The sequence below is a fragment of the Opisthocomus hoazin genome, chromosome 1 (assembly GCF_030867145.1).
Source record: "Opisthocomus hoazin isolate bOpiHoa1 chromosome 1, bOpiHoa1.hap1, whole genome shotgun sequence".
Lineage (NCBI taxonomy): Eukaryota > Metazoa > Chordata > Aves > Opisthocomiformes > Opisthocomidae > Opisthocomus > Opisthocomus hoazin.
In genome coordinates, this window is record NC_134414.1 from 32,331,545 (window position 1) to 32,347,117 (window position 15,573).

The window sequence follows — 15,573 nt, forward strand, 5'->3', positions numbered from 1 at the left end:
TGAGGTTTGATAACCATGACAATAAATGGTATTTATATTCTAGTGCAAAATGGATATCAGAACCAAAATGCACAAAAATGGACAAACCTAATGAAGCTGTGATTGGTTTATTCGTATCACAGCAGCTGAAGTCTATACGATAAACAGCTATAAAGCAGGTGCAACATATATCATTGGCTTGATTATTAAAAATCGGCATTTTATTCAATTCCAAATTAAAAACAGGAGATTGTATACAAATTCAGAGAACGTCAGTCATGCTATAATTGTATTGCATCGTAACAAAACCCTGATTTTCTTCACAAAGTAATTGCATAGTTCCAGTTTGTCATGATAAATCAAGCCCAAAGCTAAGCACAGGAGGATCTAAAATGTCCAAATGTTCTCCATGATGCATGGTCCAGGATAAAATCTAGAGAAGGTCAAATTTTGAATAATAACACTTATATTTTTATAGCCAAGTCACTGAAACTTTTTATAGCAAACTGCAGCTTCAGTAGAATGAAAGGTATGTTTCCACAGTAGCATACTGTACAAAGGCAGAATTTCTCTAGTGAGATACCTGCCAGAGATCTTAATGGAGCCAGGGGCACCACAGCCAAAGTTGTGTTTATATCTCCTTTGGTTTTAAAAAAGCAGCAATCCACAACCCTAACAGGCATATTCATACTTACTGTGAGGGTAGACGGAATGCCACTGACCTCCCGCAGCCGGTTTGGGTTTGGTCCGGAGCACTCACAAGAAGGGACAAGCCCTGAAACTGGGAAGCAGGAGCTCCACGTCCCGCTGCTGCTGGTGCCACTGAAAGAGCGTGCAGGGAGGCAGGCCCCCACGGCATGGCTGGTGTGCTGCTCCGCACAAGTGCGGTTGGACGCCATAGGGCTATTATGGGCTAATCTGGGAGGGGTAAGGTACAGCTTTGTTTTCACTGTACAGCACTTTAAAGTGGATAGTGCTTCGCCCCTAAGGAAACCCGATAAAGGTCAGTTCTGGAATATCAGGACTGATCACTGTAAACTGACATTGCTATTTCCACATGCACCCGAAAATCTGCCCAGTGTAATGTACAAAGCAACTGCACGATTTCAGAGCTGCAACAGCTACAAGTGCTATTAACCAGCAGAACTGCAACTAGAACATAGACAGTAACTTAGAAACACACGACAGAAAAGTCATATTGGGAAAACAAGAGCAGAAAAACAAATTTAAAAGGGAATAACACCAGTTAATGTCATGATTGAAAATCCCTTACAAGTTCCCACGCTCTAAGTTCACATTGTTTTTCTTAAAGAAAACAAAAGATTGGTTTTGAGTTTTACACGTACAGTGCCAGTGTCTTGTGCAGGGAATACCTCCTGGTTGGCATTTGATCAGTGTCAATACTATTACGAAAGCAAGGGCTTGTTTCAGCCGTCAAAACAGGGATATGCGGTGCTGTGTAAAATGTGGAGTCTGCAGCAGCCAGGCCAGAATGGGGAAGGTCTCCCTGAAGTCCTGCAGGACACCTGACAGCATCCGGCAAAAACGCGGGATGTGCTAGAATGCCTCCAGTGGCAACAGCTGTCTGTCCTCAGGCAACATAACTGAACCCTAAATGCATGTGCTCTATGGGGAAAAAGGATACAGCGTGGTGACAAAAGTCATGATTATTTCTGAGGATTTTTCCAGTGGGGATCTGGGAAAGGAACTTTTTCATCTAGTGACATGACCAGGCATTGCAAATATTGATCAAGGAAAAATTTATTTACAGAGATTTTTCAAATACAAACATAAAATAGCACATATTATATATATTTTTTTTTACAAAAATGAGTATTGAAATAATAAACATGGTACAGCACAATACGACATCAATGAGCTAAACATAACAGCAACAGAAATCTAAGTCTGGAATAAGTTTCCTGTTAGTCGTACGTAACCAACAAGAGCTCTACAGTACCGTAAGTGGAATTTCCAATGGACGGAAAAACGTCCATTTACTGCACTTCATTAAAGTACTATAGGGAAAGGCTACATATGCCATGTAATTATGTTGCATTTTTGAAATAATGCTGAAAACACAGAGGCTTAATAAAAGTTATATAGGGCTGAATAAGTAGTGGTTAAATGTCTGGGGAAGAAAAATGTGTAGAGAATATACAAAATACTGATAAAGTGGCTTATTGGTCCTTTTATTAAGTTTAATGTATAGATTAAAAAGTGTTTCAACACTGAATTTTAAACCACCAGAGAGAAGTAAAAAAAAAAAAGAAAAGAAAGAAGAATCGCACCAAAAAATCTTCCTCTCTGCTCATTTTGTGCCACAGTCAACGTCTGTGCGTGCACGTGTGCTTTCGGGAGCGCTGTGCCGAGGGGCCGCCGGGTGCTACCCCAGCCCCTGGGCACCGCCGGCCCCTCACCAGCCTCTCCATTAATTGGTGCACGCAGAATTTCACCGTTTGCCAAAGCAGAGTTTTCCTTGCTTATATTTTTGCAGAGCAGACCACAGGCGGGCTCGGGTGAGAAAGCCAGTCCCTGTCCAGCCCGGCCGGGTGGCTTTGCACCGCCGCTCACCTCCCTGCCCTCCCCGTGGCCATCCGCCATCCTGTCCCGCACCCGCTCCAGAGAGAAAGCACTTTAAAATTTCTTGTCCATCGTCGTTATCTAGAAGACGCCGTCGAGCCCCTTGGGCACCTGGCAGCGCCCGGGCCCGGGGCCAGCTCAGTAGGGGTACTGCTTCTGCTTCTTGCCCGAGAAGCAGGCCAGCCAGGTGCACACCAGCATGGCCGCCGCCGCGCCCCCGCCCGTGCAGTAGTAGGCCCAACCGATGTGGCAGGTCCCTGCAAGGGAAACAGAACGACAAGCATTTGAGGATATTATTTTTGACTGAGATCTCCGAAAGCAAGGAGATGACTATCGTTACTCCTCAGGATCTCAGGCCATCTCAAAAGTGATTTTCACTTGGGCTGCACCATCTTGGTAATTTTGATCTTGAGTACTTGGGACTCTTTACAGCTGAGGTCCTCCCTGTTGTGCCATCTTGGGTGATATCGCCCTGCTTTGAGCAGTGAGTGCTCTCAGTAAGACTCAAGCAGCAGTACAACACTCCCTTCTCACCCTCTGGAAAAAGCAGCAGAAACCATTCCTCCCTCCAGAGAACAGAAGCTAACAACAGAGTTTCCATCTAGAAAGACACAGCTGAAACAGGTGGCATGTCCATACTACTCTGTCCCAGTGGCATCCCTGAGGGCCAGGCTTCAGGTTCAGGCAACGCAGCTAATCCTGCCTCAGGCACAAGACACAGAAGATGTCTGTACATCTCAACATATCCAAAGCATTAGCATGCCTCAAGGCAGGTAGCACGTCCATTGACTCTCTGCAGGATATGTCAGGCCAGCTTTGTAAGGAGTGGGAGCCAACACTCACGGTCTTGGCCACTCTGAAGATCTCAGGTTCATACCACAGCAGGAACCATAGTACTTGTTTCATTTTTTCTTCATAATTCTCAAAACTTTTTATCTATAAAAATGCCCAGTGAAACAAAGATCCTGACGTGACCAGAAGATTTGATGAGCTGTGGCCTTGGCTTGAGCTTATTAGCATCTCTCCTTAATGTGCTGGAGCAGACAGAGATTTACTTGATTTTGTAATCTGGTTATGCTCCGTAGATCAACACCATTCTTAGATTCCTTACAGAAGACCACACAATGTCTGACTCCCTAAAGAGAAGACCATCAGAAAACATGGAGCGCCACCAAGCACCTGGCAATGTCACTCATGCTGATCCTTGCCCAATTGCACAGCAGTCCCCAGAGAGACCTGTCCGTGGACCATGTACTGCTTCGCCTGTGTACACACACTGTCTACAGCTGCTGCTGGGACTTTCAAAATCAGACTTAAGTGTACATCAGATGTCTAAATCCATTGGGTTTCTTTGAGAATGATCACATTTATACCAGAGTGGGGTGTGCTAAAGCATTTCTTGTGATAAGACAGACTCCATCTGACAGGTCTTTTTAAATTGCTAAGAATTCTTAAAAGTACTAGAGTATTGTAGTTGCAGATTGAAAAATTAAATCTTTCTCATCATGATGCTTCCAAGTAGACAAAACAAATTTCAAAGTGCTACTTTAAAAAGAGTTTAAAGATTCACCTGGTAGCACTGTCCAAAGCTGTGACCTAAGTGGGATAGAATGTAGTAAATTTGAACTTTTGCATGGTGTGATTTCAACTTTTGTGCCTTGGTAGTGAGAGAGAAGGAGAGTGTACGTGTTACATATTACGAAGAAGGAACTGTTAAATCATTGTCAGAGATGTGCTTAACAGATACAACACGCACATTCAGTCTCTGCTGAAGAGAATAATGTTTATTTCTCCATAGCATGCTCCATTTACCCTAAGGACCACTGCCCTACTTAATGCTCTAAGGCATGGCAGGCAGCCTCTTGATCTAACAAACGCAATGTAGTTCACAAGTGTGAGTTGGGTCAAGACGAACAAATGAAGGAATGGGCGAGTGCAGGAGAATGGATGAAAGAGCCAGGAGCCTGACCTTAGAGCAATAATAACACAGCAATAAACCTGGCCATTATTTCCAGCCTGTGTCAGGAGCAACGGGAGGCCTCGGATAAAATAGCTTGATCTGTACTTGGATGATGCTGAGCAGAACAGCGTTTCAAGCTATTGTGTTCAAGCAGACCCTGCAGTGGGGAAGGTGTCTGAGGGTATAGGACTTCACTATAATATTAACTGTAAGTGTAGGTAAATCCTAGGTCCACAGCTAAGTATAGCTATATATAGCTATAAGGCCAGAGATAATCCACTTCAAAGGTACCTGTTGCAATGAACAATTGCTTACACTGCATAGCCATGTGTCAGAATGAAACAATGCTACCCCTTTTTTAACCCTCTGTTGCACGAGGACAAAAAATATTTTGTAGTTAATGTTTTTCCTCTGGTGTTCTCACTTTACCACATATATGACCTATTTTAATCCACTGCACCCTAAAGAAAGATTGTTGGTTGCCTATAATTGGGTAATTTAGTTGCAGTTTAAATTGTAAAATTATTTCTGCTTCACTTTGATATTAAACATTCATTTTAAAAGGAACAGGAAGCTTTATAAAAAGCAGGGTTGATGAGTAATTAAATGTAACACCAAATGAAAAGAAATACACCTATAGAAATGTTATATTAGAGAAGATCGACTCTGCTTTCCAGCTTTATATTTTTATATTATAATAATGGGTACCATACAAGGACTCTTTGTCACGTTCAAATTTTTTTTGCACTGACATCAATGGGACTAGTTATGTGTTTAGAGGTAAGCAAATGGTTAAGAGCTTTGCAGAACTGGGGCTTCAATTCAGCCATCAAGTAGAGCAGTTTGCCTTCCTGGAGCCCATCGTATTAAAGATTAGAAATGCTGCATTGCAGTTTCTCTTTTTTATATGTCAAAACACTAAAATGAAGAGCAAGACCACCTAACTACTTGACAGAATTAACACAATTAGCAAACTGTGTCAATTTTCACACACACAAACACACAAAAGCTGCTGTTTTCCTTAAGGATGCGTAGGAATACATACGTACAGGTAAAAGTGTGCCAGTCCACTGGAGGCGTGGAGAAGCATGCAAGAATGTGTACGTGTTCTTGCTCATAACATGGGCTGGATCTGGTTTCATGCCAAAGTAAATTTCCCAGCAGCTGAAGTATTCTTCTAGCTTATAGGGATGACATGCATCACAGCAGCTTCCTTCTCTGCACAGAACTGGTGTTGCTTTAAACAAATCAGTCTTTATCTGACAGGTCAGTATGGAGGGAGAAGCTGTGGCTTCAGCATTTTGTTAGTTCTGGATCCTTCTTTTTTCTGGTAAAGGAGAGCATAAATAATTGGAGCTCTTGGTTGGTCAGTGAAGCAGCACTATCCAAGTAGGCTCAGGTAAATTTGTAGCCAGCCATTAAGAACGTTGTTTTCACATTTGTTTCACTGGAATTGGCAGCAAGAGATTGTCAGGATGAACACTGAAATCACAGAAGAACAGACCTTGCAGCTGTAGGGCTGGATGGCCATTTTCCAACCAAATAAAAGAAGGAAAGAGTGGGAACGCTACAGTCCTCTCTTTCGGAAAAGGATTGAAAGAAACTGCAGTCCTCGAGGATAAAGGACAAAGGCAAGGTGAGTGAGGACTCGATCAAAAGAAGATTCAGCAGATAAAAGTCCCATAGAACATATGACAATATTTGCTAAATGGAAAGAAATCAAAGAATGAGGAAGGGTAGTTTTGCAGTGACGGATAGGCACATTAAAAAACACTTCCATGTCTTTTCCTGATTTCTAATGTGATCTTCAAGGCAAAGATATGTGTCCCCTAGCTCCCCTCCCCTCCTCTTCAATACATAAGGCAAACAAAGATTAAGACAAATTTGGGAGTGAGTGAAATTTGGCAACAGAAAAGCTGCAGATACTTGATCTTCCGTGGAGCTGTGCCAGATCCAGCTGCCGAAACAGAATTTTACCAGGACTTTTACTCATGATATCTTACAAATAATTCTCACATACAGTTATCAAGGTCCTGGAAATAACATATGATTTTAATCTAAAATAACCAATAATTGACACTTATGAAAAAATATCCAGAATATGAAAGTGTCTTGGATGCAAACCTGTTAACTCTAAGACTTCGTATCTTAAATATTTGTACCTTCTTTGCTGTTAATGTTAACACTATCCTGGGCTTTCAGCCTGGAGTATCTGGCAAACTCTAATCATTTAACCTTAAGTACAGCCTGTTTTCCAAGATGAAGGAAAAAAGATTTCAGAATTAGCCGGGCTGAAGAATACAAATGATCATAGAATCATAGAATGGTTTGTGTTGAAAGGGACCTTAAAGATCATCTCATTCCAACCCCCCTGCCATGAGCAGGGACACCTTCCACTGCACCAGGTTGCTCAAAGCCCCATCCAACCTGGCCTTGAATACTGCCAGGAAGGGGACATCCACAGCTTCTCTGGGCAGCATGTGCCAGTGCCTCACCATTCTCAGAGCAAAGAACTTCTTCCTTACGTCTAATCTAAATCTACCTTCTTTCAGATTGAAGCCATTACCCCTGTCCTATTGCTACATAGTCCCTCTCCAGCTTTCTTATAGGCCCCCTTCAGGTACTGGAAGGCTGCTATAAGTTCTCCCCGCAGCCTTCTCTTCTCCAGGCTGAACAAGCCCAAATCTCTCAGCCTTTCCTCATAGAAGAGGTGTTCCAGCCCTCTGATCATTTTTGTGGCCCTCCTCTGGACCCGCTCCAACCAGTTCATGTCTTTCCTGTGCTGAGGGCTCCACAGCTGGACGTAGGACTCCAGGTGAGGTCTCACCAGAGCAGAGTTGAGGGGCAAAATCATCTCCCTCAACCTGCTGGCCATGCTGCTTTTGATGCAGCCCAGGATACGGTTGGCCTTCTGCATTGTAAGTGCACATTGCTGTGTCATGTTGAGTTTCTCATCAACCAGCACCCCGAAGTCCTTCTCCTCAGGGATGTTCTCAATCCATTCTCCACCCAGCCTGTAGCTGTGCTTTGGTTTGCCAAGACCCAGATGTAGGACTTTGCACTTGGCCTTGTTGAAATTCATGAGGTTCACACAGGCCTACCTCTCTAGCCTGTCAAGGTCCTCCTGGATGGCATCACTTCCCTCCAGCATGTCAGTCGCACCACACAGTTTGGTGTCATCGGCAAACATGCTGAGGGCACACTCAGTTCCACTGTCCGTATTGCCGACAAAGATGTTATACAGTGCCAGTCCCAATACCGAACTCCGAAGAAAGCCACTCATCACTGGTCTTCACTTGGACATCGAGCCATTGACCACAACTCTTCGAGTGCGACCATCCAGCCAATTCCTTATCCACGGAGTGGTTCATCGGTCAGATCCATGTCTCTCTAATTTAGAGACAAGGATGTCATGTGGGACAATGATGTCAAATGCTTTGCACAAGTCCAGGTAGATGATGTCAGTTGCTCAATATGATATACCTTCAAAAATACGATGATATAGCTTCAAAAATAATAACTACAATTCCTACTCACAAAAAGTTGTACAGGAACTCTAACAGCTTCACATGAGAGTACTGTGCTACATGGAATGTGGATTCATGTAATCAGTCAGGGTGTTGGAAAAGTAATCAGAGAAAAAAGAAGTGTGATATTATGTGATATACAGGGATTTGGAGATATGAAAACCACAAATGAAGGTAAAAGATAATCAGCTAATCAATAAGAAGGCACAATTATTTTGAAAGAAAGCCAAGATAAATTAAATAGCTGAAGATTTTTTTACTTGACAAAGTTACAACGAAAAACTCATGTGAAATCAGCTACAAAAGCAGGAAAAGAAGTTAAAATTTGGAATGCATCCAGAAAGGATTAAAGTAGCTATGTGAAACAAAGAAAGAACACTATATAAGGTAAAACTGCAGTCAAACAAATAGCTTTACACAAAATAATTAATTTAGTGAAGCTGGTTTCTTTGTCTGCTGCGTGGATATGACTTTCTCAATGGATTTCTCTTTCTGAAAAGTATATGATTTCTTCTGCATACACAGATCAAACTACTTGGTTACTTATAATTGGTCAAAGAAATTGTATGGGTGTTTTGGTCTTTAATTAAATGCATAACATCTCATGAAGTTCAAAAGTGTAAAAATGTGGAAAAAGAAGTGCAAATTTGAAATTCTTCAGCTCTGCTGTATGCAGACACTCACTCATATGATCAAATCCTCTGTTTTTTGGAGGGCCACACAATTTTGTTTAATTAAACCTCAGATTTGCTGTACATCGAACAGTGGAGGAGAAGCCAATAACTTGTGTCAATCACAATGCTCAAATTCCCAAGAGAAAACAGATTATGTCCTGCTAATGAGGAGCCCTCCCAGCCTTCTGGAAGAAGTCAGCAGAAAGGTTGCCTATCGCAGCAAGCAGAATTAATTTTGCCTCTCTTTGGACATTCACATAGCAGAGATCCACACTGGACTAGTCCCCCAGACTCCCTCTGGAGACAATGAGGAGAAAAATTCAGTTATAAAAGTGTGTTGCATTTCCTTTTAAGGTAGACAGCTAAAGTACAGCAAGTGAATCCTGCTCTAGTAGCACCTATTTTTCTGCCTTTAACTATGAAGGGATTCCAAACTGTCAGTCTAGCTGCCCTTTTCAAGTAAGAAAGAGCACCAGGTACTTGCTCCCAGGTGGTCTGAGTCCCTTTCTGGATGCTCCTGCTTGTCTCCATCGACTGCAGAGGATCCTTGCACGACCATGTTCTAATTTTGGCAACAAAGTTCAGTGTCTTATATTAGAGTATATGTGGACCTTGATATAGTCACCAGAGGCTTACAGAGATTTAAGAATGGAAGTTATACGGATAGCACTAAAGAGGAAATGTTTCTTGATGAAACACTTTCTTTACCAGCTGATAGGCTGACTCACACATTTATCTGAGAACTTACTAGCTACAGCTCAGGTACACTTGTAAAGATTGTGCTCAGCCCCAGTCAAAAAACTGAACTGGTAAAATCTCTGAGCTGTTTGCAGAGGATCTGTGAACAAAAAATCCTGGCTTTGTCAGATAGACTGCTCATAGAAAAATGCAGCTTTGAAGTCCTTGCCTTTAATAGGATTCTACTAAATTGTCCTACCCTCTAAATCCTTTTCTTGATCGTTTTGGCACTGCATGTCAACACTCAGCCAGATGCTGAAATGATGCCACCTAAGGCAAACTAACCAATTGACAAAGCTTTTTTTATACGCACTGCTTTCTGTGGGGTTTTTATGTTGTTATTTTAGTAACTGCACGGTTTGCTTTTAAAGTGCTTTAAAGATCATTTGCTCTAATATTTCTACAGGAAAAGTAATTATCAAGTCAACAGCTCTCTTTAAGATATTTCAAGCCCTCTAAAAGTGGCAAAGGGGAACCTTAATAATCATAATCTTTGGAAGCAAATATCCCTCAACAGAGAAGTTTCTGAGAGCTTTTGAGGGCAATTCAGCTGCTTGTTTAGTTCAGGATGGGATCCAGCCTTTTAAGTTGCTCTCCAGACAGCCGCTTTGGCCAGGAGAGCCCTTTCACAGATGGATGGACCACAATGGAGGGTAAGTGAAGGTGTGCATTTGGAGCCATCTGCTTTGGTTGCTGCTGCAGCTGGGCCCCCAGACCCAGGATGTCTCTGTGAGTGACAGACAGCGATGGAGCATGACAACCAGAGAACATGAAACAACTGGAGAGGATCTAGGATGACCTGTAGAAGAAACAAGGCAGGAGTCTGTTCCCAGCCTCACAAGGACAGCACGAACTCAAACAAGCACAGAATGCATTTTGGGCAGGCTGCGGCAGCAGTTGCCAGGTGGGTAGGCAGGGCACGGTGTGCGGATGGTCGCACCTGAGCCATGCAAGCCCTTGCTGCCAGACCTGTGATTTTCACTGCCTTTAATAGCAAAGAAAAGCATCATGAAACTCAACAATGAGCCCTGAAGGTAACTGCATACAGCAAACACCGAGCCATGTTTGCAGGATGCTTCTTAGCACAAATGACCACACAGCAGAATAAAAAGCAGGTTCTAGGTAGGAAATGTATGACATAAAAAGTAATCTTTCACAAAAAGGGGTAGGACATACAAAAATCTGGAATATTCATGATCCAGGCTGAGCCCTGACTCACCATATTTCCTCAAAGGAAGACAAAAAATTATCCCAAGTAGTTCAAGTTTAAAAATTGGAGTTAATCTTAAATTTAGTGTCTTGATTCTTCCAGGTTAATAAGATAAGTACATAATGTAATTCCATACATGCGGTGGCAGGGAAGTGGCAGCTGGAGCCAGATGAAATCTCCTCAGGCACCTACAATGGCATGAATCATCTACATTTAGATAAATGAATCTTACTCTTGACAACCATTTTGCTGTTCAGGCTTTTAGGTATCAGTCTTGTAGTGCTGTTTTACCAGATGCCAACGGAGGCTTGATTTTCTGAGTTGATCTGAACATTCTCTGTCCTCTCTGGAACCTTCTGCGGGATTTAGCTGCCTCCGCACCCATCACAACAGAAATGAGCATGCAACAACAGCGCAGCCTCCGCATGCATGTCTAGGAAAATCACTGGCCTAAAATGAAATCACTTACTGATTTTAGACATTCAAAACCAATCCTAATGTATTCACACACATACACTCACATTGCCCTTTGAAAAGGACATGCAAGTTCAGAAGATTTCTTCACACAGTTTAAGTTTTGCAAAATGTGGAAGTTTTTGCAAATGTCTGGTGCAGTCTTTACTTCAATGCATACTCTCACCTTAATGCACGGTCCCTCACTTTACTGAATTTCCTGCTAAACCCCACATTTGTCAGCTGTTATTCTTGTGTGGTACGTTTAAAAATTAAAACAAAATGGTATTAGTGCCTCTAGCTCAGCAAAACTGAATGTGTGCTATACGATATGCTTGCTTTTGGGAAATTGCCTGCTAATTCCTTTTGCAGACCACAGGATTCTGTAGATCTGACTCACTTTCACACTCTTCAGTCAGCAGCTCTGTACTGCTGTGCCACGTCAGTGCTATCCTGAATGGGCCCACAGGCAACTCCAGTGTGTAAATAATAAAACATAACAATAAGGGCTTGCGCAGCGACAAGAGATTAAGATGATTTGGATGCACCCTCAGACATTTGGTAAAAGTGAAAGGCAGTCCCTTGGAGCATTGCTGGCTTATAACTCCAGTCCCCACCTCAGGCATCAGCCTGTGGCAAAATATGAGTAAGCACTTTGACTCGGTCAAACTGAACAAATAACTGCGCTGGTTTAAAACATAAACATCTCTTTTCTCTTGCTCCTGTTTATTTATATTGCCCTACTTCTAGGAGTTACCACCCTAAAAACAGTAGCAGAAGACTGATCAGTTCATAGTCTGGTGTTTCGGTGGGAACTCTGCTCCATCTGTGATCTGAGGTGGGACGCCGCGATATGGAGCAGGGCCCCGAGACACCCATACAGGTCCTGCTGACTGCTAGGGAGCTGGGAACCACAAGCAGAGGAACACAAGAGAGGGGAATACAACAGAGACCTATCATGGCCTTAACCCCCTCAACAAGATTTGCCACAGGTGATTTGTCAAAGCCCTAATCTATCACTGTGCTTTTTTTTCATGATGGCAAAAACAGATTGCTAGAGAAGAGCGGAGAGCAGGCCCTTCTACAGATGCACCAGTCTCTCTGTCTGTGTATTTATGGAGGTTGCTCCCTATCCTCATTAGCAAAACAGCTCATCTATTGAATGTAATTTAATCAACAAATGGGGTTGTCTTTGGCAAGGTATCTTCAGTTGAGGAATGACTCCTCTTTGTACAGACGGAGTTGTACAACCACTTTCATTTGATTGAAAACAATTAGCCCAATTAAATACGTCAATGTCTAAGTAAACCCTTTGGACATAGTTCACTTCATGAAAAACAAATAAATATCCAATTTTAAAGAGAGCGGCAAACTGCTGGGCATTTCAACGTCGGCTCAGGTTTTCTAGAAAAGAGTACCCAAATCCACTTATACGTACATTAAACGCACGATTATTTTTCCTGCAGCCTTTTTAAATATTGCTTTGGAACGTACACAGAAATGTGTGCATTTGGCGGGGGCAGAGGGAGGGGGTCCCCTCCTCACTGTATGGATTATCTCAGCACTATTTGGTGTGCCTATTAGTCTAATACCTTTTCAGAGTGCCTGCAGACATGGAGAAGCACTGCTTATCTAGCACACCCACTAAGGGTTAGGCTTTTTTATGGGTTCTTAGCATTGCTGTTGATTTATTCTCTCTAGTTAAGAGCATGTTACGGGGAGTGGGACTTTGTCTTGTTTTGTAAAGCAAAAATTTTCATTTAATTGCTAATGCTGGAATATTTCCAGCTAACATTACATTTCATAGTGCACAATTCAGCTGCTTCTCAACTGAGTTCTTGCAGCCCCTCCTCTGCACCTGCCACTTGTCCTTCTCGTCCTCCTGTCATGTAGATTGCAGCTCCTGGCTTATCTTTTCCACCTCCAACCTCAACCATTTTTTCCCCTCACCTTCCGTAAGTCTAGAATGAATCTCTGTGCTGAACTTCCACCTTTGCTGGCCCCGTGGTCAAACCTGGTGTGCTTTGACCCTCCTTTCCGAACCATATGCACATGTTCCCTGTGGCCCAAGCTGCAGCGGTTGCTCTGCCATCCTCGCAGAAGAGGCTGAATGCTGTCTGCTGATCAGCATCCCTTTGAACACCCTCTCCTTTGAGAGTAACCACATGCTCTCAACTAGGCTCTCAGTGTCATCCTGGCTAGCACCTACAGCAGCAGGAGGTGCAGGACCAGCACAATCACCAACACCATTTCTCCCATCAGCAAACCAGCGCAGGGCTCACGGCAGCTGAGCTTTTCTGAGGGCAGATTTTAAACGCAGCATGTATATATGTGGTTGTTGAGACAACTCATTTCACAGACTCAGCAATAGAAAGCATATCATTGTGGCTTAATCAAATTAAATATTCAAATGAAAGCAATAATTACTTAAATTTGTCTTGAGACTTAGTGAGATTAGGCCTTTGAAACATCATTTTTGGCCTGTAGGCTATAATGAGTAAGCCAGTCTCTAATGATTCAGAAAAGACTAGAGGGTTTGGGTTATCACCAACCAAGAAGTATTTACGAAAGACGATGAGCAGTGTGGCTATTAAGCGGCCCTCAAACAGTACCTCTTCTTCACAGATTACTTTGCTAACCCAGTATCAGCCAGGCACTGACATTAAGTAAAAAAATCCTAGCCAAGCATTTAAATTCACTGCTAGCGTACGTGGAAATGAGATGTTCAGTGGCAAAGCTGCCTGGTGGAAATCACTACAGCAAGTTTCAGCTCTCATTACAATCTGTTAATTAATGTGTTAGCACATGATTGTAGCAGATCGGTGAGATCCGCACTCCTATAAAGTCTCTGCATGCACAACACATGCCCTGTATGCTCTGGGTCCAGAAAGTACACTAAGATTACACACCTTCACAGTTAATGTAATACATCTCACGGTCCTTATGTCTACCTGGAAGGAAAGCTGTCAGCTGAAATTTTTCACATGGGTTTCTTCACTGAATTTAATGGAAGAGTGATTCAATTTATGCAAATATTTGACTCATGAGTCAAAACTGAGGTGGTGAAGGTGGTCTCAGAGACTCTGCTCTGGTTGTGGCCACAGTTTGTAAACCGCCTAAGTGCGTTGTTCATGGAGCTCAGACTGGCACAACACCCACCTCCTTACAAGTTTGCAGAGAAATAACCTGGCAAGGTAACACTTCTCTGCACTCTGGGGAGACCAACAGCCGATGCCTGGGAACAAGCAGGCTGTCTGGAGACATGAGCAGGAATCCCAGGAGCAGAGCTGTTCACACGCTTGGCATGGAAGAGCGGGCATCAGTGTGCACCAGCGAGGGGGTAGCCGGCCTTTCAAATGTGGGTGCTTCTGCGCAGGATTGACCATGGGCAGCAATGAACCCAACTGCTCCCTGCAACAGTTATTGCAGTGTTTTGCCTAATCTTTCTACTGCATCCTTTGAGACGCCTTTCCATGGAGCCTGGAATCTTAGTGATGGGACATTTTTTTCTGCTAGTTATCTATTTGTTTCTGTTCTCATTGCTATCTCTCCTTCATGTTCATATCTTTCAATTATCAGGTGAATAAAAAAGTTGCAGGAACATTTTATACTTCAGTGAAAAGAAAATTTAGTATCAATAGCACAGAAGGATATTAGCGTTCAGAATAACACTGCAAAATTTCTAGAGCACGTTACGTATCCCTTGGGCAACACCATTAGCAGCTGCTGATAACAACATCAGTGGCAGTGGTACAGACGAGTGCTGATATTGGCAATGAGAATTTCTGGGCCCATGCCAGATCAAATGCACTGCAAAACACCACAGGAATGGTCTAAGGGAGGGTGACCAAGACCATCTCTCCCAATGCAATATTTCTCTATCTTTCAACCTCAATTCATTTACATATCTTCCCAAGAAACATCTCTGAGATGGAAACAAAACTCCTTACTCCTGAAGCCTGACAGAAATATCACTGTGAAATTAAAAGATATTACAGCAGGTTTGTGTTTAACCCTAGGAGATCATTTTTGCCCACTGGTCTTTTTACTGGCATTACTGCCAGGCTACCACAAGCCCTGCACACACAGTTATGGACAAGGTTTCTAACACTAACCATAAAGTTTAGCTCGCAGAGGCTGGAAATGGGGAGCTGTGTGTGTCCACACTTGGGATTGGGAGCTATCAAGTCTGCAGAGGGTCGGGGTGCTCTATCTCTCCTGCTCCTGGAAGAGGATTGCAGATCCCCCTCTTCCTCAAGTGAAACTGGGGTTGTTAAGGCTGGAGAAGAGGAGGCTGAAGCGAGACCATTATCGCTCTCTACAGCTACCTGAAAGGCGGTTGTAGTGAGGTGGGTGTCCATCTCTTCTCCCAAGTAACTAGCAATGGCCTCAAGAAGAAGAAGAAACGGCCTCAAGTTGTGCCAGGGGAGGTTTAGATTGGATATTAGG

The 15,573-nt window shown here is 43.0% G+C and overlaps 1 protein-coding gene across 2 annotated transcripts in view; it reads right to left on the reverse strand.

Annotated features, from left to right (window-relative positions):
- Positions 1 to 1,722: 1,722 nt before the first annotated feature.
- The window catches only part of LHFPL6 (LHFPL tetraspan subfamily member 6), a 145,603-nt gene continuing 131,752 nt past the window's right edge, over positions 1,723 to 15,573 (reverse strand). For both annotated transcript variants that reach the window (XM_075429767.1, XM_075429675.1), the window contains exon 4: positions 1,723 to 2,819. In XM_075429767.1, coding sequence (XP_075285882.1) covers positions 2,701 to 2,819 — 119 coding nt within the window. In that variant the 3' untranslated portion in view covers positions 1,723 to 2,700. The remainder of the gene's footprint in view (positions 2,820 to 15,573) is intronic.